This window comes from Callospermophilus lateralis, chromosome 14 (assembly GCF_048772815.1).
Source record: "Callospermophilus lateralis isolate mCalLat2 chromosome 14, mCalLat2.hap1, whole genome shotgun sequence".
In the NCBI taxonomy this organism is placed as follows: Eukaryota; Metazoa; Chordata; class Mammalia; order Rodentia; family Sciuridae; genus Callospermophilus; species Callospermophilus lateralis.
The window spans coordinates 56343676-56370876 of NC_135318.1; the positions used below are offsets into that span (position 1 = coordinate 56343676).

General features: G+C 37.7%; 1 protein-coding gene across 3 annotated transcripts in view; it reads right to left on the reverse strand.

Annotated features, from left to right (window-relative positions):
• Positions 1 to 27201, reverse strand: part of Aak1 (AP2 associated kinase 1) — a 174311-nt gene that overhangs the window by 8947 nt on the left and 138163 nt on the right. Inside the window, exons 17-21 of one of the 3 annotated variants that reach the window (XM_076832529.2) lie at positions 26226 to 26321; positions 12279 to 12380; positions 11313 to 11414; positions 9850 to 9960; positions 8054 to 8164 (exon numbers count right to left, since the gene is read on the reverse strand). The exons of 1 other annotated variant lie outside the window; for it this stretch is intronic. In XM_076832529.2, the coding sequence (XP_076688644.2) occupies positions 8054 to 8164; positions 9850 to 9960; positions 11313 to 11414; positions 12279 to 12380; positions 26226 to 26321 (522 nt within the window). The remainder of the gene's footprint in view (positions 1 to 8053; positions 8165 to 9849; positions 9961 to 11312; positions 11415 to 12278; positions 12381 to 26225; positions 26322 to 27201) is intronic. One more of the 3 variants, XM_076832527.2, reaches the window with a different exon arrangement.

Consider the following 27201-nt stretch of genomic DNA (forward strand, 5'->3'; position numbering starts at 1 on the left):
TCTTTTAGGGATTAAAGAAAGAATGGGCAGAATTTAGTCAAGCCAATGACTAATTCGGGCATCATCTAAATCAAGAATCAAAATGAAGACTATTAATTCCAGCTACTTGGGAGGCTGAGGCAGTAGGATCACAAGTTCAAGGCTAGCCTTAGCAACTTAACAAGATCCCATCTAAATAAATAAATAAGGACCAGGGATGTAGCTCAATGGTAGAGTGCCCATGAATTCAATCCCCTGTACTGCAAAAGAATGGGGGGGGGGGGTGGAGTACACTACTTTGACAAAGTTGGTGGTTTTAGGAAATTTAAAATGAAGCAAAACTATTTGTTAAAAAGTGAGTTTGGGGCTGGGTGCGGTGGTACACACCTGTAATCCCAGAGGTTCAGGAGGATGAGACAGGAGGATCAGAAGTTCAAAGCCAGCCACAGCACTTAGTGAGGCCCTAAGCAACTTAGTGAGACCCCATCTCAAAAAAATAAAAAGAACTGGGAATGTGGCTGAAAGTGCCTCTGGGTTCAATCCTGGGTACAAAAACAAACAAATAAAACAAAACTTCCAACTCTAAACATATTCTTCAGTGGTGAATAAGGGGATAAACCATACTTAAAATGCCAACAATTTTTAAAAGTTCAGTCACAAAAACACTATAATATCAAGTGTGAAGGGGAAATTAGTCTCCTTCAAAACAAGGACAGAAGCTATTTCCTATCTGTCTTTGAGCATCCATCTTTTTTTGTAAAACTGGAAAAGTACATTTAATGATTTTTCCTGAGAAAACTTAGTCCCTCAATCTTTTCATTTTTTTTAGAGCAGGTTTCAGTGTGACTGGGGCATAGAATAACCTCCCTTTGCAACTCTGTAGGCCTGGCACTCTGAAGGCTAAAGAATGCCAGAGAATAAAGGGAAGCCCAGACATTTACATTTTCTTAAGGAATTCTTTTGATGGTAGAATAAGAAACAGAGTGATCAAGAGAAGCAGAGATTCTAATGACTGTAACCAGAAGGGAGACTCTAGAGGTGACACCATATTAGTCAATTTTGAGGCTCCAAGTTATGTAGATTTCAGTAAAACCTCTTATGCTTCAGGGAGTAGCAAGGAGTCCCCAAAAGTGCCTGATGATTTGAGATGTGTTGACTCTGGACATTTATCTGTCTGACTAATGAGGGTCATCAGAGTACTTTCTAAAGAAGGAAAATCTGAGCCCGGCATGGTGGCATACTTTTGTAATCCCAGCAACTCAGGGGCCTGAGGCAGGAGGATCACAAGTTCAAAGCCAGTCTCAGCAACGAGGACCGAAGCAACTTAGTGAAACCCTGTCTCAAAAAATCAAAAGGGCCAGGGAAGTGGTTAAGTGCCCCTGGGTTAAATCCCAAGCATGCGAGAGCGCGCGCGCGCACACACACACACACACACACACACACACACACTCACACACAAGAATCAAAGTCTGAAGTTAAATTTTGGGTTGGATATTCCTTCGTCCAATGAATTAGAATTTTACTTTTCTCCATGTCATAAACATAAATAACACTTTTGGGAATATCAAAGACATAATTCTTGCCAGAAATGGAAAATAAAGAGTACTGAAAAGCCTTCTCATGGAGTTAGTGAATAGAAAGCAAAATTCCCTTCATAAGACCTCAGAAATGTGGCATCAGTTGATATTCAGTTTGGGACCCAAATTAAGGAATTAAGGGATGAGCACCACACTAAGAATTTCCATGACCTTTGGGCTTTGATAATAAACAGAAGCATCTGGTTCTGCCATATGTTGGGTAGCTGCAGAACACACAACTGGATGGGGGCCAACACTAGCCAGTGATGCCGCATGTCTCAAGCCTATGAGGCAATTAAATGAGAGCAGTTTCTCACTGGGCATACAATTGTCCTCAGTAACCTAGAATGTTTAATTACTTTGGCCTTGGTATGTTATAGATTAAATTTAAGGAGGGCAGCTGCAAATCTGGGCTCTATTTTACAACCCCAGGTCTGGTCATACCATAGGGGCTTTGTTCTACTTGACCACAAGGGGTTTTATTTTCCAAGGTGGCATGACTCATAAAAATGTCCTCGGTATGTCTCTCACATGTGTCCGCCTTTTCTTTTCTGGTCACTCAATAGTGTGTTTAAATCCATTCAGCAAAAGTGGGTTTACAACTCAGGAAAACAACAACTATTTTAAATTATTTACATCTCTAAACATCATGCTCTCATTTGAACAGATAAAAGTCTTTATTTCCCTGTAAGTTTACATAAGAAATTTGTTTACAGACTTGTTATTTATACAATACTTGCGAAGCAATGTTCAAATTTCACATTTTTACTGCATAAGATAGCTTCATGTACATCTGTTTGCTTTATCTTCTTGGGGAGGACAGGTTAAAGACCTATGGTAAACATACATCCACGTGACAAAGGGGTGTGCAATAGGGCAGAGTAGAATATTCACAGGAAAAGAGTAAATTCAGGACACTGCGTCAAAATGGGAACTGAGAAAGTGTCTTCCATTATAGCAACTACCACCATTTGGTAACTTTGTTTGCATAGGATAGCATTACCCAAGGAGCCTCCCTCCCCCATCCTAGTGAAAGGAAACCCAGGAAAAGCGAAATAGGATCTTGGTACAGATTTTTTGAAATGGGAGCCATCTGAGATTCATTCCACTTGAAGAAACCTAAGCACATCCAACTTCAGGAACATCACCAGTGTGGAAATGAAAAGATTAATTTTGAATTGGTAAAGTTAGTCTCTAGAGAGGAACATAAAACAGCTTTGCAAAATCTTGAGTGTTTCACCAAGGATTCCATTCTAAACATCTGACAGTTTTCTGTTCTGCCAGGAAGTCTATGATTTGCTTAATTCAGTATATTTGAGAAGTGCATAATTTTTATCCCTGAACTTAAAGTTAGTTGCTACAGGACCCTGATAATAGACTAAGAAAGTCAAGGACTCCTGGAGGTCACAGAAAAACCTCATCATGGGAGATTATTTTGGCCTTATGTGTCTATAGCATTCATTTGTTTAGCTGAATGCAGATCTTTCCATACCTCTGGGCTCTCGGCCCAAAGGTCCTCTCACTCCCGCAACTGAAGCCAGAATCACTGCTGACCTGGGGGAAGGTTATGTTGTTTTGAATCAAAATCACCAATTTTCTATTGGGAGAGTAGAAAATGGGTATTAAAAGTAAGACAATGCATCTTGAGAAAAACAGGTACTTTCCTGGGTTTGTTTTGCACCAATTATTAGCAACCTAAGTTATAATTCTAATGAATTAATTCTAATAAAGAAGAGCCAACTCCAATATCAAATGACACTGAACAAAGTGACAGATTCTTTCAGAGGTATTTTAAAAACTCATATCTTTCAATTTTCTAAACCATACTAAAGATGGGAGTTACAATAGAAGTTCCCTTATTCAGAGTATTAAGGAAAGTAAGACTGATCATGTTCATTTTCTCTTGTAAGGTCTCTCTGGGAATTTTCTGTGGATTCTTCTTTTTACTCTCTTCAGTAATAACTACTCTTCATCTTACTGGGGTGATTTTGCTTTTTGGAAATAGCTAAATGTTACCCAGAAGCAGGAGTAGTGGAAAAAGTGAATAGAATATACTTTCAGATGCTGAAAGTGTATAATTTGATAATACAAATGATTTGCTTATGCGTTCCTTAATGTTATTTTTAGAAGACGAGTTTTAAAAAGAATGTGAATGATGACAGCATCACTAAGATAAGTATTAACTTCTCAAGTGAACTAGGATACCTTTGAAGAAAACATCATTCAATTAGATTTCAAATGCATCTGCTAAAAAATCATTAATTGTAATGATTATAATCATATTTAGAAGTGTCCATTTAAATTTTATCTCCTCTGAGAACTGTATTTTTTTAAACATTGGGAATTGAATTTGGTGATTTCATTATTTGAATGCTGTAAAGGGGGAAAAAAAACCCAATTTGTGATGTTTGCTAGGATAGTTATTACTCTTTAACAGTTGGAATAAAAGCAAATGCATATAAACATATGCACATAGTATTTGCTCAATTTTAATAGCAGATCCCTGATCATACATTTTAAAATATTATTTTATTGGAATATGTAGGGGTGTACATGTGGGTGCATGAGCAAGAGTGTAACATTAAAAAAAAATCTACATCCAAAACTCTGTGATGTTTTAGGATTCTATTCAGATAACCAAGAAAGAGTAAACAGGTTAATAAAGCCCATTATAATTCTCTAACATATAATGCTGCTATAATAATACCAGGAATACAGACAATAACTGAAGAACATCAAGATTATATAAATCCTTCATAGTCCTTCAAAGCCTAACAATACATACTTAGGACCTTATGCTTCTAAAACCTTAAGATCATCTATCCAGCCACACCATCACTGTATAAGTTAAGTGACAGCAGCTCTGAGAGGTGAAGTACCTGCCAAAAATTACTCAGCCAGTGCCAGCCTCTTCTCTCCACCCCCTGCCTTAATTCAGTTCAGATCCCACACCTGTAAAATGAAGTGAATGGACTAGCAGATGGTCTCTAAGGTCTCTCTTATAACTCACTCTGTTGCTCTAGAAGTCCAGCAATTACTACAATATTATGCTCATTTCAAATAAACTCTTTTAGCTCAGAGATGATGCTATAAACTAAGGAAGTCCCTGTTTACCAAATCACTTACGTGCATTCCTCAAAAGAAAAGCAGAAAGAGGCTGTACTCTTAAAGAATAAGCCCAAGATAGTTCTTTGTCATTATCTTCTTCAAGCATCTACCATCATCTCTGGCTTCTAGTCTATTTTCATCAACTGTCTCCATTAAGCTTTATTGAACCAAATGACTAGCTAATATATTTCAATGTAATTATGGGTAATGCATGAAAGGAACAATTTAGAGACACCTATTCTAAACTGTACACTTCATGGTTTCAACTAAATTGAGAAACTATAGTTCATTATATTTCTAACACATATATATGAAAAAATCAAATATGAAAACATAAAACTAAACATTATCCTTCTTTAAAAATAAACATTTCCTTTGTTAATTTATACATTCTTTCTGTGTCCAGGAAAGAGGATACAATTCTGATCTGCAGCAAGTTTCCTGTCCATAAAGGGGTAAACCATGTCCTATTTCCACTGCTACCCAATCACAGAGAGCTCTTCACGGCCTTTTTTTTTTCTGACCTCAGCAGGAAGCTGTGCCTCTCTCAACTTTGGAAATGATCTGTTCTCCTAGCAGAAGCCTTTATTTAGCTCATCTAATTTCAGCTGGCAAGGGAAGTATTTGGAGTCAGAAGGAAGAATGAAAGGTTCAGACTTGTCCTCTGAAGCCTTTCCAGGCTACTCTTCCACTGCTGGGGTCAAAGCTGGCCCTCCAGAGTGCAGTGTCTGCAGGCTCTTGTTGCTGTTAAACTCCTCCCCACCCCCCCACCCTTAAAGTGCAAATGTGAGGAAGAAGAAACAAAAGTACTAGCTAGAGAACAAGCAAATGGACTTGGAACTTTATTTATACAAATCTGATCAACTAAGTTTGTCCCTTTTGATCATGGACAATGGCACTCGAGAAAGAGAACAAAGTGGTTCTCTGTGCCCCTTCTTTTCAAAAGGGTGATTTTATAAAAGTGCTTTCCATGTAAGGAAATAAAATACACTTTAGTGAGTAAGTACATACACAGAGGGTGACCATGAGGCATGTTGTCATGTCAGTGCAGGGGCCTTTATTTATTTTATTAACAATAGTCTAAGGTTAGTGAAGAATTATGCCTTGTTTGGTTTTTAAATCTAGGAAGCCAAGGAAAACCATCTGAACATATTCCATTGGCTGCAGCCTTCAATTTAAACATCAGAGAGAAAAGTAAGTAGCCAAACTGTGCCCAGCTTGTCAGCACACTTATTTCTGATTATCTGAAAATAAACAACATGCTTATTCTATAGAGACAGGACCTGCTGGAAGCTTACAGCAAGACACACAATCTACTCAAAATAATTCCATATGTTACACTGTAGAATCGCTGTGTGGTTATACAAGGGAAAGTGATCAAAACCCTGTACAGACACCTGATATCGGACTTGAAACGCCAAGTGGAAACAGAACTATTCAGTGTCTTCATTTATACACAATTTACAATATTTGATTCAAAATAAAAATCACAAGAAAAATACATCTGTTTCTGCTACAATTCCTTCCCCTCCCCTATCCACCCCCCAGTGAAAAGTCTTCTAATAAAAGGTATCATATTACCACCACTGTCTTGTTTTGGTCTAATTCTGAGGTTCTGGCTTGAGCCAGGTAACATGAAAAGGAATGGCAATACTTGGGGTTTATATAACGTACACATTTTATCCAAGGATCTCAAGTACTTGCAGTCACGTCTCCAGATCTGAGAAATCACGACTCAGTGGAAGCCAGAAAGCTGGACGAATGCTGGGTGGGTTGCATGGGGTGTAAATCTCTTGGCTAAGTCTATGATTAAACAAGGGCAAAGTTGGTAGGCCAGAGCTGGGCTCAATTTCTCTTCTCAAACATATACTATCAGTGAGTTTTACCCTCTCTTAAACCACACACCCATCTCCAGGCTACTGCCTAGAGTTAAAACCAGCTGAAGAAGCCGGGTCCTCATGATAATGCATCAGAATAAAAAGCAAAAACAGGAAAACATATTCATCAGCATCTGGCCAAGGAGACAGGGGCTGGGAGGATTGATTTGGGAGGCCATTCCTAGCAAGAATGAGACAAAGGTGTCAGTTCACTATGTTCAGTTACAGTTAAGCTTTTGGTGGAGTCAATTCCAGCAGAGGTGAAGCTCATGGCATCTAGCGCTTGATTTAAGATAATGCTATTGAAGAAGGTTAATGAGAAAACACAGCAAACTAACAGGGAGGAACTGGCCAAGGAATATATCTGGAGGGCCAAAGTGATTTTCTTTCCTTATCATTTCTATAGGAGAAGGCAAGGGGTAGGAGAAAAGGGCTGGAGGGCCCTTTATTTGCAGATTTTTTTTAAAAAATCATTTTTCTCATAACTCCGTAATGAAAATGTATATTACGGCATGAAGGTTACAGAACTGCATCTGCTACTGGGTCACCGCTACAGGTCTATGAGCTGATCCACCAGCAGCAAAGACCTGGCTAGGTTGGGAAGACTGGACTCAGAGCTCCCACTGCTGTTTCTAGAGTGCCCACCTGGAAGTGGAGAGATAGGAATTCAGTACAAAACACAGAGGGTTAAGGTTTAGATGTGCAGAGAAAGCAAAGGAGAAAAAAACAACACAGAAACCTAGAGAGGCAACATTTTACATTTGCAAACTCTCATATGTAATGATTTTTAAACATAAAATTTAGCTATCTACCACCTCCCACCAAAAGTTTAGGCACTCTGTGTACACCATAGCATAGGCAGACACCTTATAAAGATGAAGCTCTTCTCGAAACAGTACGTTGCCTGAGAATTGCTGGCTTTACACTAGCTTTCTGTTAACATCAAGCCATCCCCTTGATCAATTTTTGACTTGGGGAGAAATTAGTTATTAAAACACTGTAATAAGAACATGCTTTAAAAAAAATAAATACATGGTCTGATGGCAATTCAGTGTTTTATGGCATGTTCAAGTGATTTCAAATCATCAAAGAGGAAAAAGCATGCTCTGAGAATGTCCAAAAGATGTGACTAATACAAAAGCACCACTGTTAATCTCTTTGGAAAGAATATTTATTACAGATTGTTCTAATCATAAAAAAAGTTAAGAACTTTTGATATATACCTTTAAATTTCCACTGATTGAAGATCACTTTATTTTGGGCTTGATACTTTGTAAACTAGTTGTTAGTCAAACTACTTCTACATAAACATCATGGTCAAACTTTAGGTACCTCTATCAGTATCTCCATCTCTACCTATCTATACTGGTCCAGCCTACAATGAATGATTGTCATTGCACCCAATGTCCTTCACTAAATGTTGACTCTTTCCCCCACTTGCAGATTAGGTACATTATTATTTTGATGAGAGCAGATGTCAAGCTCTTCCTTGTTCCCCCACCTCTTTCTTACCTTGTGGGTTTTTGGTTATCAATACAGGAATAGGGTCAAACTCATCTTCTGCCACCTTTTCCGAGCCCTCAGGGACATCAAAACCTGAGATGAGATTACTATCTTCTGCAGCTTAATACAGAAGGCAAGCACACAAGTAGAAACAACAGAGGTAGAGATTAGCAAACAGAGAGAAAGGGAAAGAGGCACAAAGTTCCCAACAATATATTTATATATATAATTACTGGAGTTCTTAAAGTTGAAAGTACTTATTTTTCTGAGTTGAAATAAAAGTAGGGAAACAGAAAACATAAAGATATGGAAAATGCTTTAGAATTGGCCATGTTAAGTCTTTCATAAATGATTAGGGAGAAGGGTTACTGGAAGAATTTTCTTTACTATTTGTAGGACAATTAACTATAATTATTGTGAAGTATCTCTTCAATGTTACTAATTCAGAAAGGCACAAGAATGAGTCAGCTGTTTTCTTTATTGAGGGAAAAGAGGCCTGGCTAACATGTTCAAAAAACTCAAAACTAGGAGTGTCAGGGAGAGAGAAATAGCAGTTCTTTAAGAAGTGATGACGGAAGGGGCAGGGGGTACAGCCTAGTGGAACAGCACATGATTAGCATGTGTGAAGCCCTAGGTTCAATCCCTATCCCCAAGAGACCCCAAACCAACAATAGGTAAGTATACACAAGGCAAGTAAAAATACTTATAGAAGGACTCATTGTTCTGTGAATGGGAAAAGACTTTCAAATGACTTAGTTGCCTCAGGAAGCAGTAGGGCATAAAATCTCCTGCACTGAGACTTCTAGCAGAAGTTTTTAAAAATATTTTCTCCAATCTAATTAAAGCAACAGTACCAACAAGTGCTAGCTGAGCACCTATTTTGCAAGGGATGTTTCTCTGTAGATACTGCTGCTGGCATACTCCTGCCACACACCACTGTCTAATCAGGTAACTTCCCTTTACATATGCTATAAAAAAAAATCATTTTAATGCTATCAGAGATAAAAACAAAAGCTCAGCTATTACCACTGCAAACCATGAGCTAATTACTTTTAGTCATCTCTGGGCAGCTTCCTCCTTGAATTTCCCTCAGAAAGGGCTTCAGCTGTTCCTTTTCTATGTATTTTCTCCTTCTAGAAAACCACTTTCATTACTCAAGCAGAGAAATAAGTTTAGTAAATGCCTACATAGAGGAAGTCAGACAGTGTACCTACCATTGTCACAAACTTCTAGCTGAACAAAACTCAATTCAAGCTACCTCTGTCCAGCAGAATTTCAAATCAATATTAATCCAAAACTAAGAAGTAAAAATGCCAGATGAGAAAGAAAAATCAAGTAATCAATCATGATTTTAAAATGAACAAAATTTGAAACTTTTTAAAATTCAATCTCTGAAGAGTGACTTTTGAGGAACACCTGTTTCTTTACTGTAGTCATAATTGTTCAAAACCCTGAATCACATTTGATGAACAACTCTACTTTCCAAGGTCAACAAGTATCACATTAATAATTACAGTGAGTGGACAGTCACCTCAAACATTTTTCTTGGCTGACTGTTAAGGTATATGGTGCTCAAAGGCAACATAAAATATCACCTGCATCCAGTTCTTGCCAGAAAGTAACACCCTCACCAATCTGTTCTCTAAGGCTTATTAGATATTCTGAGAGGTATCATAACAGTGACTAAGAATACAAACTCAAGTTTTCTATAAAAGGAAGTTTAAAGAATTATGAAAAGGGAAACTTAGGAGCTGTTCAGCTCTTCTCCTCCAGGGATACCTGTGGGCCTCAGAAGAAGAATTTACCTTTATGGGCTGGAGCAGAGATTGCTATGGGAGCAAACTCTTCCAGAAGGTCAGCAGTAGGGTTAGAAAGCAGAGAGCAGTCAAGCAGGGAATCTTCCCCAGTGAGAGAATCTGAGTCCAGTTAACAGCATTCCAGGTCAGTGACAGCATTAAATGGCACATATAACAATATCATGAGATTAGATCTAAGCCTTTAAATTATTGCATTTACAAGTTATACATTCAAGCCAAGGCGGGAGAAAGAAAACCAAAAGAAACGTGTTAAGTCCTCTGGATTTCTATCCACATCAACATGTATTTCTAGACTCCTCTTAACATTAACTTGGAAGTATAGGAGACATTTTAGCTCAGAGGTTGCTGGTTAAGCAAGTCTGATTTGGATGCCAGTACAATTTTAACAACTTAGTTCTCAGCAAGTACCATTTCAGAAAAAGAACTTTGCAATTTGTTTCATTTCCCTAACACTCACAGGAAAAGATTTACCACACTGAAACTGAAATTGGTATTGAAATTAACCAGGAGAGTTGATCTAGCTCTTTATTAGTAGAATGTGATGAGATTAAACAATACTTTCTAGAACTCAATCAGATTACCATTCTAAATGTGTCTTGTTAGTATTCTTAAATTTAAATTACTCCTTTGAACACGTAATTTGTTTTCAGTTAAAGAATGGAAGGAAGACAAAAATTCAGAGTTCAAGCATTTAAACAAGGATTGTTTTTTGGGAGAGTTTTCTAGGAGAAAATATCCAAGTGAGGACAAGAAAACGAACCACTTTATCTTCTGGGGTAAATTTTTTCACCTGAGTAAGTTTATGTTCACATTTCCAAGACCTCTAACTGCTGATTTTCTGAGTCAGATAATCAGACACTTTTATCAAGGTAATTATAGACTCAATAAAAATGAATGTTATCAAATTTGTTTTTATAAGCAGCTAAGAAATTCTACTAAGACTGAATGTTGAAATTAAGGTGAAAGTAATGTTGAATCCAAGGAATAATCTGGTTTTGCCTACAATTTAACAGCAAACCACCCCTAGAAGATTAAAGCACTGTTCTGGGTAAAAAATGTCAACCCATAGGAGATGTGCTCTGCAGATACCCACTGATGTTCTCAGGTGGGAAAGACGGCTGGGCAGTCTAGAGGGGGTTTACAGTATGACCACTTTGCAGAGTTCTTTAATTAAGGAGGTGGAGAGATCTGCCACCAGTAAAAAGAATCTTGAATAAAGAAATTCTATAACCAGGGTAAGCATAGGGCCTACTCTAAAAAGAGCACAAATCCAGAAAGTACTCAGTTCTTCAGCAAGGAAAAATACATCCAACATCTAGACACCAGGGCTATAAGAACAAGTATCCACTCTAGGAGAAACTAGCCAGGCTAAAAAATAAGCTGATGATCATCTGTCAGAAGTAGAAAGCCACATTGATCAGACCCTTCAGCTATTGAGATCCCTGACTGACCTGTGCGATTTGAGGTCACAGACTCCGTCTGAGATGGGAGGCGCTGGGCAACTGGGGGTTCCAGTCCTGGTATGAGACTCTCAACGGCAACATCAGCTTTTTCTTTTGTAACAGAGCATTAAGAAAGGAGAGGAAAGGGTAAGGGAAGGAAGACAGAAGTTTCTTCAGGAAATTTCGTGAAGGCTTGCTTTTGCAAAATTTCTGAACACAGGTTGCTAAAATACCAGCCTCAGCAAGATGGAAAGTACAAAAAGTGACTATTTTTGCTGCTTTCAGTGTCTAGATTTCACTGTTAGAGCATGGAACACAAGCCTCTTTCAAGCATGAGATTTCTACCATGTTAGAGGAGATTAGCTAAAAGGCACCTTAAATTCTTCTGGTAATTTTGCTTTTTTTAAGTAACAAATTTAGAGTAAACATCCTCTAATCTAATGCAAAAGCCTCAAATCCATCTCATCTCCATCCCATGGTGTAGCTGGGAGGCATTCTGCACCATGTCATGTTTCTCAACTGAAGGTCCATTTTTTCTGTAGGGCCATGGCATTTGTGAATTCTAGGACACTTTTCCCCAGAGGCATTACCTGGTCTCTAATGACTGCTCCTCCTAAAGTACAGAGGCCTTGGATACTTTGTAGGTTTTGCCTGCCTTGCTATTGGAACACAAGAAAATATAAGCAAATAAGTAGACTGAGTTTTGCCCTAGATTCTATTCAGGGAGCTTAACCACTGGACAAAGCATTTTCTGGCACATGCATTGGCCTTCTAAGGAAGAATCTGCTATATTCCATCAAGTTCAGTAAAGTCAAGTCCAGTTAGAAACCAATTTTTTCATGATGCTTTTGCAACTGAATTCTTCACATTCCTGTTCATTCATATGAAATTCATTCTAGGATCTGTTAATCAGACACTTAATTCAAAATACACATACATTTCATGCATGATTGAAGAAACAGATGGTGACTTTACCAATTACAGCATCAGAAGTGCTACCAAAAGGATCTGCCATAGGCAAGAGTTCAGGGAGCAGAAGAGACGTGTCAGGAGATTTGAGTCCCTCAATTAGCTTTTCTAGGTTGGGCAGAGAGGTAAAGAGAAAGCAAAAAAGCAATGAGATATTAAAGCAAGTGACTCACTCACTGTTTTCTTTCTTTTTCATTTTTTATTTTAAGTAAGGGTCTTGTTAATTGCTGAGGCTGGCCTCAAACTTGCAATCTTCCTGCCTTAGCCTCCCAAGTTACTAGGATTACAGAGGTGTGCCACCCTGCCCAGTATTCACTCACTGTTTTCTATGCAAACACATTTTAGGGGTCAATATTTGGTAAAAATTCACTATAGAAATTAATACTATTGGTATCTTATTAAAAACATGTTTTCCAAATTCAGTTTACAAAAGGCTATTTCCCCAAGACAAGTGGTAAGATGTGCTCTAGGTTTGTTTCTCTGCTTGTTTTGAGGTATAATTGACATTTAATAGACATCACCAATTTCAAGTGTACAATTTGGTGAATTTAGACAAATGTAGACATTCATAAAATTACCACCGAAATAATGATATAGAATATTTCCCAACATTTAAAAAAATTCATTGTGCCCCTTCATAGTAATGTTTCTCTCACCCTAGACCCTGGCAACAATGAATCTGTCCCTATGGTTTTGTCTCCTGCAGAATTTCCTTTTTTTTTTTTTCCTTTTCAGTACTGGAAATTGAATATGCTAGGCAAAAATTCTACTACAGAGTTATATCCCCCACTGGCTTTGAGACACGGTCTTGCTAAATTGCTGAGGCTGGCTTCAAACTTCCGACCCTTTTGCCTCAGGTTCTAAGTCACTGGGATTACAGATGTTTGTCACCAAGCCTAGGCCAGAATTTCCATTTTAAATGGAGCCACACAATGTGTAGTCTATTGTGTCTGATTTCCTTCATTTAGCAAAGTATTTTTGAGAATCATCCATGTAGCCTAAATCAGAAGTTTGTTCTCTTTTATTGAGGAGTATTGTTTTATTGTGTGGCTGTACCACATTTTGTTGATCCATCTAACCAGTTAATAGGTTTCTGGTTGTTTCCAGTTGTCAGCTATGAAAAATAAGGTTACCATAAACATTTGCATACAAAACTTTGTGCATTTGTTTCCTTTTTGGGGGCATAGTTTTCAACCTATTTTTTAAAAATTTGCATTTAGAAACAGTTTATAATCAATTCAGTCTCACATAAGGTAACTTAAAAAATCATTTACTGACTGTCAATGATGTATATGTAACGTGTTCCTATTCTTAATTATTCTATGGTCAAATCTCAAAACAGTTGACTTAGGCCTGCAGATGAATTACTGTTGATGTCTGTTAGCTAACAAATAAAAAGACATTAGAAGCCAAAAACAAACAAATAAACAAGAAGCCAGCAGATTTGTCATACCTGGTAATTTAATGTAAATAAACAAGAAGCCAGCAGATTTGTCATACCTGGTAATTTAAGGTTCTTTCCAAAATAATTCCTTTAGCCCTGATCCATCAACAACACTCTACTTACCTTTAAGTGACTAAAGGTTGAGCATTAACTTAAAAAAAAAAAAAAAAAAAAAGGAATCACAGAATCCCACAGGAAGAAGGGAATTAAGAGCTCATGCCTCTGTTACAAGGAGCTTCAAGTCACAAATTCTAACTCTTGCCCAGTTTAACCAAAATTAAAGTGTGTTTGAAAAAATAAGTGGTTTAAAGTTCAAGCATGTGTATATAACATTTTAATGAATTTGTAGTCTTCTAGGATGTTGGAAAATGAGCTAAGCGATAAATAAACTGATATTCATTAAAAGACAGGAATCATATTTTAAGGGGGTCATAATTTAAGGGGGTCATAAGGAGCCCAGACATGTCTTCAACTACACAGACCAAATGAAAGAACAGATTCTACAGTCTTGGCAAGATAAGTTGTTTTGGTATAATTAACACACTGAAACAAAAAAAGAGATTGTTATTTTTATTTATGTGAAGCTAATTTATCATCTTTGGAGCACATGGAATATAAATGTCTTTGAATTACATGACAATATGCTGCACATTTCTCATTTATACCTGATTTACACTGAAGAAAAGAAGGGAGAAAAAGGGGGTAGGTTGTAGCTCAGTGGCAAAGCGCTTGCCTAGCATGTATGAGGCACTGAGTTTGATCCTCAGCACTGCACAAAAATAAAGGCATGCTGTCCATTTACAACTCTAACAACAACAACAACAACAATGATGGAGAGGAAAGGAAACTTCTCAAAAGCAGGAGGAATAAAACACTGGGGGTCTATTCAACTATACAGTGTAACACTATATCAGCAATTTAGCAAGACCGTGTCTCAAAGCCAGTGGGGGATGTAGGTCTGTAGTAGAATTATTGCCTAGCATATTCAATTTCCAGTACTGAAAAGGAAAAAAAAAAAAAAAATAGGAAATTCTGCAGGAGACAAAACCATAGGGACAGATTCATTGTTGCCAGGGTCTAGGGTGAGAGAAACATATTTACTATGAAGGGGAACAATGAATTTTTTAAATGTTGGGAAATATTCTATATCATTATTTCAGTGGTAATTTTATAAATGTGTACATTTGAATTTTTAAGATAGAAATAAAAATAAAAATGGTTATTGTTACTTACAGATAAAATAAGATGGTTTTCCTAAAAAACTCTATCTCTTCATTATTCTGAACACTAGTCTGTATCTTATTTTTCTGCAAAAAAATTGTCATTTTAAAAAATGTAATTTGCTTCCTTCACTTGGCATTCAAGTATTTGAAATCCTGTGAGGTCATGGATAAAAAGGTAAAGGCCAAAATTACTTGATGCAAACCTTGGGCAGGAATTCTTTCAGAGTTTGAATTCTAGCCTCCCTGGTGATGAGCTGTGACCCTGGTGCAGTTCCTTAAACCTCACGCTATCTCCTCGTCTATAAAACAGAGAGAGCACCATCATATCTTTCTGTGTTGGTCAAACACCATCTCTTCTAAACTTCCTTCCACATTAGGAACCTCCTGGAGCAGTCTGCACTCACTGCTCTTGCAGCCCTTACAAGGTGACTGAAGGCAGGGAAGGTCTTATTAAGACTTAGTTCATATTCCCTGCCACGTCTGTGCCTTAGATTCATTGGAGAGGTGGGGAGAGTAGAAGATCAGTTGGAAAAAGTCAGGTACTTTAATAGGGAAGCCATTCTCGCACATGATTGGGCACCTGCCTGATTGGGTGTGAGGCGATCTGGCCAAACTGTGTCGGAGCTATCCCCACCCTCTCCAGGTGGGAAAGCCTGTCCGCATGGGGGTGTGACTGACCATTGACCCTGAGACCAATCACTGACCCTGACCTTGGAATGCTGCCCCCCTCGACCTTCATTGGATGGAATTTTCCCCTGAATTTCTTGTTCCCCAATAAAAGGCCACTCCCTGGCCTGCGCTCTCTCTCTCTCTCTCCTGCTAGTCCTGAGTAAGCCTTACTGCCCCACTGGGTGGTTTGAGGTGAGAACTAGAGGAGGACCGGCTCGGACCTGGTCAAAGAAAAAGGTAATTGAGTCTTGTGTGTTTATTTCGATCTCACTAGTTAACTTCTATGCTACGAACCTCTTGTATGAAACCAGCGAGCTGGTCGCGCGGTGGTCTTTAACAAGAATCTAATTATTTTATTAGCCATTAGCAAAAAGCATATTAGAAGGTAAAAAAAAAGTACGGGTGCATGTGCACATAAGTGTTATGTGATGAGACAGATTGGGGGACATCAAAGACTCAGAGTGTGTGACTTGCTCTAAGTCTCAGGCAAGGCACTAAGGAGCCCAGATATGTTTTCAAAGATCCCTCTACACACTGCCTGGAGGATCTGGCTGGCTGTCTCAGCATAGGAGGATGGGTCTCCACATCCAGGCACAATGGTACATTTATTAGGTTAGTGTTGGAAGAAACCTCAGATTTTACCCAATTTAGCCTTCTCATTAATTAAGAAACTAACTCCAGAAAAGTGAAGCAATTTGGCTAAGCTCTTATAGCAAGAAAGCAACAGATACAAAGACTGGGATATTCTACTCTATTAGAGATTCATTCTTTTGGTTTACCTAAGGGACTTTGATTCTTTAAAATGTAAAGACTCTTGTATGAGGTCACATCTAAAGCTATTACTGGTCATTTGTGCTCACTGTACATGAAACTCCTGAAACACATGTAATGGGAGGCCCAAAAAAGGCTGTAGGATGCTGACAGCCTATCAGTCATGGAGCCTGGTGGCTGTCCATCTGCATCAACAGCTAGCCCCTAAGTCCTTGTATTATGAATTGTCCTTTCTCTTACATTCAAGGCCAAGTATTAAGGTGAGGCATGGGAAAGAACAACAAAGAGAAGAGGATAGTAAACTTAGGAAACTGCTAGAAGTGTTCAAGATCCAAAACCTCAATCAAGTCCCACGTCAGCATCATGACTTATTGTTATCTAGTAAACAAAAACTTCTTAAATTTTATATGAATCATGGGAAATGTCTTCTCTGGATACAAAAGCATAAGCCATCTTCTGGGGAAGTTCATACCAGAAATGCTTAAAGACTCACACTCCTATTCTCGATTATTCAAAGTGACAGATCAATGAAGCAGAAATTATTCATAAACTGCATTTTAGAAATGATTTAATCCTCCTAAGAATTGTTTTACAAGAATTGTTCTATCTTGCGGGCTGGGGCTGTACCAGAGCGCTTCCCTAGGATGTATGAGACACTGGGTTTGATCCTTAGTACTGCATAAAAATAAATAAAATAAAGGTATTCTGTCCATCTATAACTACAAAAACAAATTTAAAAAAAAGAGTTATTCTATCTTTGTGTTAGAATTATAATCCTGTGACCCCAATATATTCCACTGCATGGGAAAAGCAGTAGATAATTCTGGATAGAAGAAAATGGTACAGTTTTCCAACAGTTCCTCATCTGACTCTGATATTTTAGAACCGATTCCAGACTCTAAATGTGCGTGTGTGTGTGTGTGTGTGTGTGTGTGTGTGTGTGTGTGTGTTTATAGGGGGAGCTATGCTTGTAGAAATGAGAGGATACCCCGGATCTGGGGAAGATTTAATTTTAATTTTTTTTTTTTTTTTTTTTGTGATGCTGTACATTTTGGGGACTTAAGCTGAGGTCTGCAAAATTCTGAGAAGTAAATAAGTAACACAAAACTTAAGTTATCTAACAGTTCTAAGCTTCAGTTCTTCACCTATAAACAGAGGATAAGAACTAATTTAAAGGTTTATTAGGATAAAATAGTTGTATTTATCAGAATTAATTTGTATGTATGTATGTAAGTAAAGTGACATATAAAAGGGTATTAACTTCTTTAAGTGGGAGTAATAAGTGGATGAGCGGTCACCACATCACAGATGTTTGAGTATAGCAGAGGACATGGGTAACATTCCAGATCTTCCTCAAATGCCTTGTAGGAGAACAGAACATGCAGAACTTCTATAAAGTGAGACATGGGGAATAGGCAGCCTGGGCTGAGAGAAGGAAAAGCAGGAGACGAGGTTCTGCTCTAGGTTTGTGCTGTACTGTGGGCAAGTCTCTTACTCTCTCTGAATTTCCTTATTGATAAAAATGAAAGTAAACTTAAGAACTCTACCTCCAATAAAAGCCAATTATGTATGAAGGGAAAAATGGGAACAGGAGCTAGTTGCTCAAGAGATGGACTCTCAATATGAAAGTGGAGGGTAAGGACTCCAAGGGAGGGTGCTTGGAGGAAGACACAAGCAGGAGGGCTGCAAAATTCTGAGAAGTAATTTGGCAGGAAGACCCAAGCAGGAAGTAAGTGACTGGACCCAGGGTAGCAGGTCAGTGGAAAAAGCAGAGCTGAGTCAACATATTTTTCAACACACACACTGCCCAGAAGGCACAGCCATGAGGAGAACAGGGAAGTCAGGGAAAGATCTAAGCTCATGGCTCATCACGAAAAAGAACAAATTTCTATTTTCTTCCTTATTATAAAAGTAGTACATATTAATTGTAGAAAATTTGGGAAAAAGAGATAAGCCAAAGGATAAATGTAAATGTGCCTGTAATTCCACTTTCAGAGATATCAACTATTAACTTAATGAATATCTTCCCAGTCCTTTCCTATGAATTTGTTTGTTCAACAAATATTTAAGCATACCCATATTTCTCAGACTAAGTTTTCAGAAACAGAATTGTAAATGAGAAAATAAAACCTTGAAGACTTTCATTATAAACAGCCAAACTATCCTCACAAGAAGTTGTAAGAGCTGATGCTCCTACTAGCAGGATCTGAAGCGTCTATTTTTCTACATCTTCAGAATTCATAGCATCTTACTTTTATAGTTGGTACTTTCTAGATTCATCACGATGATAAACTTTAAAAAAATTTACCAGCAATTTACATTTCTTCTTCAATGAACTGTCTGCTCACAAACTACAGTGATTCCTATCACACTCCTATTAGTATACCTGGTTCTTTACCAAGTCTCTAGGTTTCCCAGATAACAATGAGTCTAGTCAGGGTAAGAGATTTGAGAAGTGCTTAATGGCTAAAGGACCTGCCCTGATAAAGGACACAGTGGTATATAGATAGGATGGATAATGGAAATAAAGGTCCTTTCTTCTTTTTCTTTTTGCTATGCTAGAGATCAAACCCATGGGCTTGTTCATGCTAGTAAGCTTTCTACCACTGAACTACTCCCTAGGTGAGGATGCTTTTAAAGGAAAAGAATTGCAAGTATTTTCCGCTAAGGGGAAAGGTGAGAGAAAGTGGGTCTCCTCTTCTAGACACCTCCCCCTTGCTTCCTAAACATAACTCAAGTGGCAATGGGGACGGGGAGAGAAGAAAGGAGGAGGTAGTTGCTAAAGTTGAAATTTAGGCATGAATCCATTTCAGATTCTCCTCTTATCCCTCCCCTCTCAAGATAGTCAAAAATATCAACTGCAAGAAAGAAAATAATAAACCTTTTACAAATCAGTCTGATTGATAATTAAAATAACTTGTGACATTCTTTTAAATACAAAAACGGGGGCCGGGGTGGTGGCTCAGTGGTACGGCGTTTGCCTAGCATGCGTGAGGCATTGGGTTCGATCCCCGGACCACGTAAAAATAAAAAATAAAGGTATTATGTCCATCTACAACTAAAAAATTTTTAAAATAAATAAATAAATAAATACAAAAACGGATGATCCTACCTATTTATACATGCTAATAAAACCCACGGCTTGCAGTGAACCATTCTGACTCTAATTAGGAATGAGGAGCAGAACAAGTGTTAACTAACAAACATGAAAGAGTTCAATGTATGCCCATCAAAATTGATGATGTGGCTGCTATAGCTCTTGCTTTGGAAATTTATGTCATTCAACATGGGGTATATAAACCCTGAAGTCTTTTGATGAGAGACACTGTTTTTAAAATTTAGCCACTCTATGAGGTGACTGATATGCCAATTATCTTAATTGAATATAGTTGCTCTATATAGTTCCAGTCAGACACAAAACTATCTATGACGTCTTCATGTTAGAAGCAAAAATCAAACACCATGCCCCATTTCAAGTTCATATTACAGAATTAAATCTTTGGGAATACAAATTTTCCAGAGTAAAAGCACGTTAACTGTATACTTAAAAATGGTTTCCATACTTTATTGACCTTGGATTTTTCAATATTACAATACAGCAGTTAGAAATAAGGAAGGTAGGACTGGAGATGTGGCTCAAGCGGTATCGCACTTGCCTGGCATGCGCAGGGCGCTGGGTTTGATCCTCAGTACCACATAAAAATAAAATTAAGATGATGTGTCCACCGAAAACTAAAAAATAAAAAATTCTCTCTCTCTCTCTTAAAAAAAAAAAAAAGAAAGAAAGAAAGAAAAGAAATAAGGAAGATACCAGGCAAATAGTTATGAAAGGAATGCCTATTTTGACCACTGAGAAAACAGCTTCTCTTGCTTAATTTTTCAAGAGATGATGGAGTGCCACGAAACCAAGAGGCTCCTTTTTTTTTTTTTTTAAAGTCTAATTCTAGGAAGCAGCACTTATGTCGCAACTAAAGAGATCAGTATTAAAAAGTTTTTATAATTTTTTTTCAAACCTTTGTGTATTGCTGGTGGGAATGCAAAAAAATTTAAAAATAGAATTACCATATGATCCAGCAATTTAATTTCTGGGTATATATCCAAAAGAATTGAAAACAGAGTCAGAAAGTGATATTTGCACACCCATGTTCACAGCAGTATTATTCACAATAGTCAAAAGATGGAAGCAACCTGAGTGTCCAACAAGAAAATGAAAAAAAAAAAAGTGGTATTTTTACACAACAGAATATTACTCAGACTTATTACTCAGAAAGAAATCCTGACAAATAACATGGATTAATCTTCATTAGGCTAAGAGAAATAAGGCAGCCACCAAAGGATAAATCCTATATGATTCTCCTTATATGAGGTACCTAGAGTGGTCAAAGTCATAAAGACCAAAGTAGAATGGTGGTTGTAAGGGGCTGGGAGGAGGGAGAAATAAAAAAGTTATTGTTTACTGGGTGCAGAGCTTCAGTTTTGCAAGTTGAAAAAATTTATGTGAATGTGTGATAATGACAGATTCAAAACAATGTACTTAATGCAAATTAACTGTATACTTAAAAATGGTTAAAATGATAAATTTTTAGGTAAATTTTAAAGATTAGAAAATATTTATTTTCCAAGTAAAAATTTAAAAATAGTTGATTAAAAATTTTTTGCCCAATTTTCAGAGAAAAATCTTTTCTATCATACTTTAAAACTTTATATTATCTATGACTTACCTGTTCTTTAACATAAATAGAAGAAAATAAATGAATAGGCAGCATATAAGCATCAATGAAAAACTTTATGAGTTTAACTAGTCATACCTTGGCAGTTCTGGGAATACATAAATTCTCATGGCTATGATTTTAATATTCCAGGCATTCAAAAAAACTCATTTTATTGTGATTTGAAAATAAAAATTGTCTTCAAAACCAACCAACCACAATTACCCAGTGACATTTTTACCCACAGTGTGACAATCCAGGAAATCTATTTTAATGGCTCTCAGCTGTGTAAAAGGTCATAAGAGCAAGTTTAATTTTAATAAGAGAAAAATTACTTTATAATTAGGATCTCCGATTGGGAATAAGGACCCAGAAGTAGAGTTATAACATCATTTCCCATCTTTATGGTAATTTAAAATGTACATAGTAATTTCAAATACAAGATTTCATCTGACCCTCATGTGTATCCCATTAAAGATAGGTTTTAATATAGCAATTTTAAGAATAAGAATACAATTTAAGTGATTTGACCAAAACCAGCTCACTACTAAGAGGCCAGAGCCCAAGTCCAAATCCATTTTTAAATTTCCCTAAACCTTAAATTTAGCTCTCTAGTCGAAGGTTTATTGATCTGTGAGGTGTCCCAAGGATGAAGAAATGCCCACAGCTTGGGGATCAAGGGCAGCAGAAAGGCAGGTACAGGGCGCATAGCGCACTGCCTCAACTTCAAAGTATGATGCTTGACATGTCTACCACCTACCACTCAGGAGTATCTATGAAAATCAAGGGAAATTAAATTCAAAAATATTTAAAAAGCAAAGTCACTTGAAAGGCATGATTTCCAGGATACTAAGATTCTATGGTCATGAAGATAGTTGAATGTGGAATATGAGTGTGTATGCAAAAACGAAAAAACAAAAAACCAAACATGACTGGTGTCCAAAGTGGGTTGGAGATATGACAAACTGATTTTATTTGTTTATTTATTTTTTAAAATTTTTTGGTGGGAAAGCAAATTTGCATTTTGCCCAGGTCCCAAAGAGACACTGATCTCTGAGTTCAAGATGCTAAAGGAAGAGATAAGAGCCTTAATGAAGGAGCTATAACTGAGTGTGCTAGAGGCTGAATATTAAGTTAAATACATAATCAAAGGCATAGTGGTATACTTAGCCTAATTCTGGAGGGCACCAAGGAAGGATGGGGCTGAAGGATCTGCTAAGCCTAGACACTTCCTTCATCAGCCCAAGGTTTCACTGCTTCCTGACACTGGAGGCCTGTCTTCCTTTGTTCATTTCAAAAAGTGGGTGGGAGGTCTAGCTGGGGGTTGGCACAGACACTGATGGAAGGCTGTGAAGCCAGCAGTCTGGCTGTCTGGGTGATGGGGACAAATACGGAGGGTAAAGGGCTGCCAAAAGGCTTCCAGCCTCAGGTTCAATTTCATTCATGCATCTGATCTGCAAATACTGGCAGAGTGCTGACCCTGCCAGGCAGAGTTTTTGGTACTGGTGGTGCAGTGGTGAATAAAACTCAGAAGTTCCACCTGCCTGAGGACACTGACATTCTGATGAGGAAGGACAGATGATAAACAAAAACCAGACATGTCCTGTTATGTGCTATGAAGAAAAAAGCCAAGAGGCATGACTGAGAGTTCTCTTTGGACCATAAAAGGTCAAATAACACTCAGAGATAGAACTTTCCAGGCAGAAAAGGTAGCAGAATACAACAGTTACTATTATGGTATTATGTAAAAATGTGGATGTGTAACCGATGTGATTCTGAAATCTTTGTAATGTTTTGAATAACCAATTAAAAAAAAAAAAAAAGAACTTTCCAGGCAGAATACCAGCAAGCACAATGGCCCTGAGGTGGGAACAGGCTTATCTTGTTGAAGAAAAACAAGATTGAAGGGAAGAGTGCTCTGAGCTGAGGTTAGAGGGGGAGCCAAGGGCCACGTCAGTTGGGGCCTTGTAGGTCACAGTAAGAAGTCTGGATTTTATACTCAGTGACATGAGAATTCACTGAAGAACAAAGAAGCTACATGTTTGACTGAAGTTTTCAATAGACAAGTCTCATCTGACAGACTGAAAAACAAAAAGGACACTTGAAATTCTAATAAAATTTCCTATTTTAATAGTTTTTTTCTTCTTTTTTTGAGATGAGGTCTTACTAAATTGCCCAGGAAGGTTTTGAACTTGCAATTTTTCTGGCTCAGCCCATCAAGCAGCTGGGATTACAGGCCTATGCCACAGTGCCCAGCATTTTTTTTTTTTTTTTTTTGGGTGGGGGGACTGGGATTGAATCCAGTGCACTCTATACCCCAGCCCTTTTTATTTATTTCAATTTTGAGACAGAGTCTTGCTAAATTGTCAAGGCTGGTCTCCAACTTGTGAGCCTCCTGCCTCAGCCTCTAGAGTTGCTGGGATTATGGGGCACTGCACCCAGCCATGCCCCACTTTTCATAGATTTTCCACTAAAATCCAAGAGGAGTTCAAGAGTATATAAAAGTCATTTTGTATTAAAATGTGTACCACTAATACTTTCTTTTTAACCTTATTATTTTATTTATTTTGGTGGGGTTCTTTTTTTGGGGGAGAGGGTCTTCTTTGGAACTAGGGATAGAAAACAGGGCTTTGTGAATGCGAGGCAGGTGTTTTGCCACTGAGCTACATCCTAGCCCAACCACTAGTACTTTTGCAGGAATCCTCCAGAATGAAAAAAGTACAGAGGATCAGGAAACAGGAACAAAAACAATAAGGAGGGCAGAATGGCAGTCAGCTGGCTATGTTGTCCCCAGACTTATCTCTACAACATGGAGGAAATCTTCTGAGCTCTAGACATGTGCTTCTGGTTCCCCAATCTTGACCCAAAGGACTCCTGTGACAGTTGCAGACAACAGCTATTTGCCCCAGGGCCCTTATTGTCTATCCTGGGCAAAGAGATCATCTTTCTAGCTCCTGTAGCCCATGAGCCATCTGGGCAACAGCAAATCAAGAAGCTGAAAGTGTGTCAAAGAGACAACACCTCTATAACATCTTTCCCTTGTTGATCCCAGGACTGGCAGAACAGGGAGAAGAGAGGCCCAGGGTTTCATTTCCAATCTTCTGCACAAAATTGTCCAAGTATTGCCAGATATAAGTGAAATGTTTAAGAGAAAAAAGGGCCTATATTTGATTCTTTTCTTCCTTTTTCCTTAACCAACATCTACTAAATCATTCCTTGTTGATTTTAGATATTTTTTAACTATATCCAGGTGCAGCAAGCAATAAAGTTACAAAAAACTACTGATCAAAGCTGCATTTGTTTCTCTTAGAAGGGTCAACAAATTGCCTAATGAAACAAGAGCTATCTCTGTACCCTTGCTGCAACCTGTCTTTGTTAAGTAGAGGGTAGGAATATCACAATCACTTCAAATCTTGAGGCAACCAATTGAATATCCTTAACATTTTGGGAGAGAAGAAAAACCAAAACAATTCCTAAATCAGTTCAAGGTCAAGACTCAGAAGTGGTAAAATTAGGAAAAAAGGAAAAATGAAGCAAAATGACTGCCAGCTGTGCTAAGGAGTTGAAGTTATTTATTTTTTCATAAAGGCAGACTTTTTTTTTTTGATAGATAAGCTTATATGATTTTTTTTAAATTAATTTTTATTGTAGGTTGTTCAAAACATTACATAGTTCTTGATATATCATATTTCACACTTTGATTCAAGTGGGATATGAGCTCCCATTTTACCCCATATACAGATTGCAGAATCACATCAGTTGCAGAACCATTGATTTACATATTGCCATTCTGGTGTCTGTTGTATTCTGCTGCCTTTCCTATCCTCTACTATCCCCCCTCCCCCCTCCCCTCCCCTCTTCTCTCTCTACCCCCTCTACTGTAGTTCATTTCTCCCCCTTATATTTTTCCTCCTTTTTCCTCACTTCCTCTTGTATGTAATTTTGTATACCCCTGAGGGTCTCCTTCCATTTCCATGCAATTTCCCTTCTCTTTCCCTTTCCCTCCCACCTCTCATCCCTGTTTAATGTTAATCTTCTTTTCATGCTCTTCTTCCCTACTCTGTTCTTAGTTACTCTCCTTATATCAAAGAAGACATTTGGCATTTGTTTTTAAGGGATTGGCTAGCTTCACTTAGCATAATCTGCTCTAATGCCATCCATTTCCCTCCAAATTCTATGATTTTGAAGGCAGGCTTTTTTTCATCATAACCCCCCACTTCAGCTACCCTTCCTCCACCAAAAAAAACAAAAAAAAAGAAGCAGGGAGGGTAGCAGGAGAGAATTTCTGGCATTCATAAGCTCCAAATGGAAAATGTTCAATTATTATTGTAAATGTAGTTTCAATCAGAACACATTAACCATTTCTTATTTTTTCAGACTGCTTATTTTAAAATTAGTTATGTGGAAAATTGAAAGGAATATTTGAATTCCTGCAGTTCAACTTACTTCACACAGAAGGTTTTCAGGTAGTGGTGGAGTCTGGAAGGGAACCTAAGTCTCCAGACTCAGGTTCCCTGTCAACTCTTATTATGTATTTTTAAAATATAAAGTAAAAGCACATTACAGAAAATAGAAACTGGACAAGAAGTCACCCACAATCCCATCATCATACTATATCCACTATATATATTTTGTTTCTTTTTCTTTCTTTCTTTCTTTTTAAAATTTTTTAAGTTGTAGATGGATACAACCTTTATTTATTTTTATGTGGTGCTGAGGAACGAACCCAGTGCCCCATGTGTGTGAGGCAGGCATTCTACCACTAGCTACAACCCCAGGCCCTATATTTTGTTTCTTTATCACATGCTTTACAGGTCCCACCACCACATTCTTTTAATCATATTCTTTCTGATACACAGGCCTCCCAAATTACCATAAATACAACTGAGGATAAAAAAGAGAAGACTGATATGAGATGGGATCCAATTTGGTATAACATGAACTAATTCGATTATGTTTGCTAAGGGCAGGTACCCTCCAAGATAAGTCTGTCCCTCTTGCTGAGACACAGTAATAACTATACTATTAGGGCTTAGAATTCAGACCCTTTCCACAGGGCGTTTACAATATAATTCTGCAGAGGTCCTAGGACATAAGAATAAAGCTACTTAACCTTAGATCAGCTCTATTCACCCACCTGGTGCATCAGGTACCTGAAGAGGAATGAAAGGATCAGAAACGCTTAGAAGTGGGACAGCAGAATCCACAGTTTGCCCACCCTTCCTTTTCTCCGCTGGTATTGGTTGGAGGGAAAGAGATTAGGAGAGAAAAAAAGAAAAGCAGAAAACAGCAAGTAAATTGAGATGAATTAACCAAATTATAGAGTAAGTCTAACAAAATTTTTTTAAATGGCACTAGAGATTGAACTCAGTACTTATCTCTTTTATTTATTTTTATTTTGAGACAAGATCTCACTAAATTGCAGAGGCTAGACTTGAACTTGCAATCCTTCTGCCTCAGCCTCCCTATTAGCTGGGATTATAAGTGTATACAAGGGAGTAAGTCTAAATAATCTAGGGTTAACAGCAAAATATCTATGAGATATACTATGTGTTTGTTTATGTTTATGAGATGTGGTGAGTACTCAAACCAGGATATTCTTATGCCTAAGCTTCTATGTCTTCCTTGAACACTGTAGCCTATAGGGATCCCTTTCAGAATTCCTATGGGATTATTGTCCATATCATAGATTTGGTATGCAGATACTAGCACATGTGTATAACTGCTTCCCCTGTACCTATCACCTCTTGGAGGCCCTTTGGGAACTAAGTCTTGTTGTATCATCATAATATTTGATAAAGTGCTAGGCAGATACAAAGGAAGAGGCAGAAATAGAGTTCCTGCCTACTACAAGGGATAGATAAGCCCTGACCCCTGGACCATACCTACTCTACTACTGGCATTCATTCTATATTTGGCAAATTACAAATTTCTAAAAATCTATATACCCTAAAGAATATCAGAAGAGATCTTAGAATTTTCTAGCACAATTTTCTTTTTTTCCAAAAAAGAAAATGAAACGCCAAATTAGGAGACAAGCCAGAGGTCCACTAGCAGAGCAGAACTCAGGTCTCTTGGTTTTTTTATATTATACTTCAGTATTCAGCTTGTTC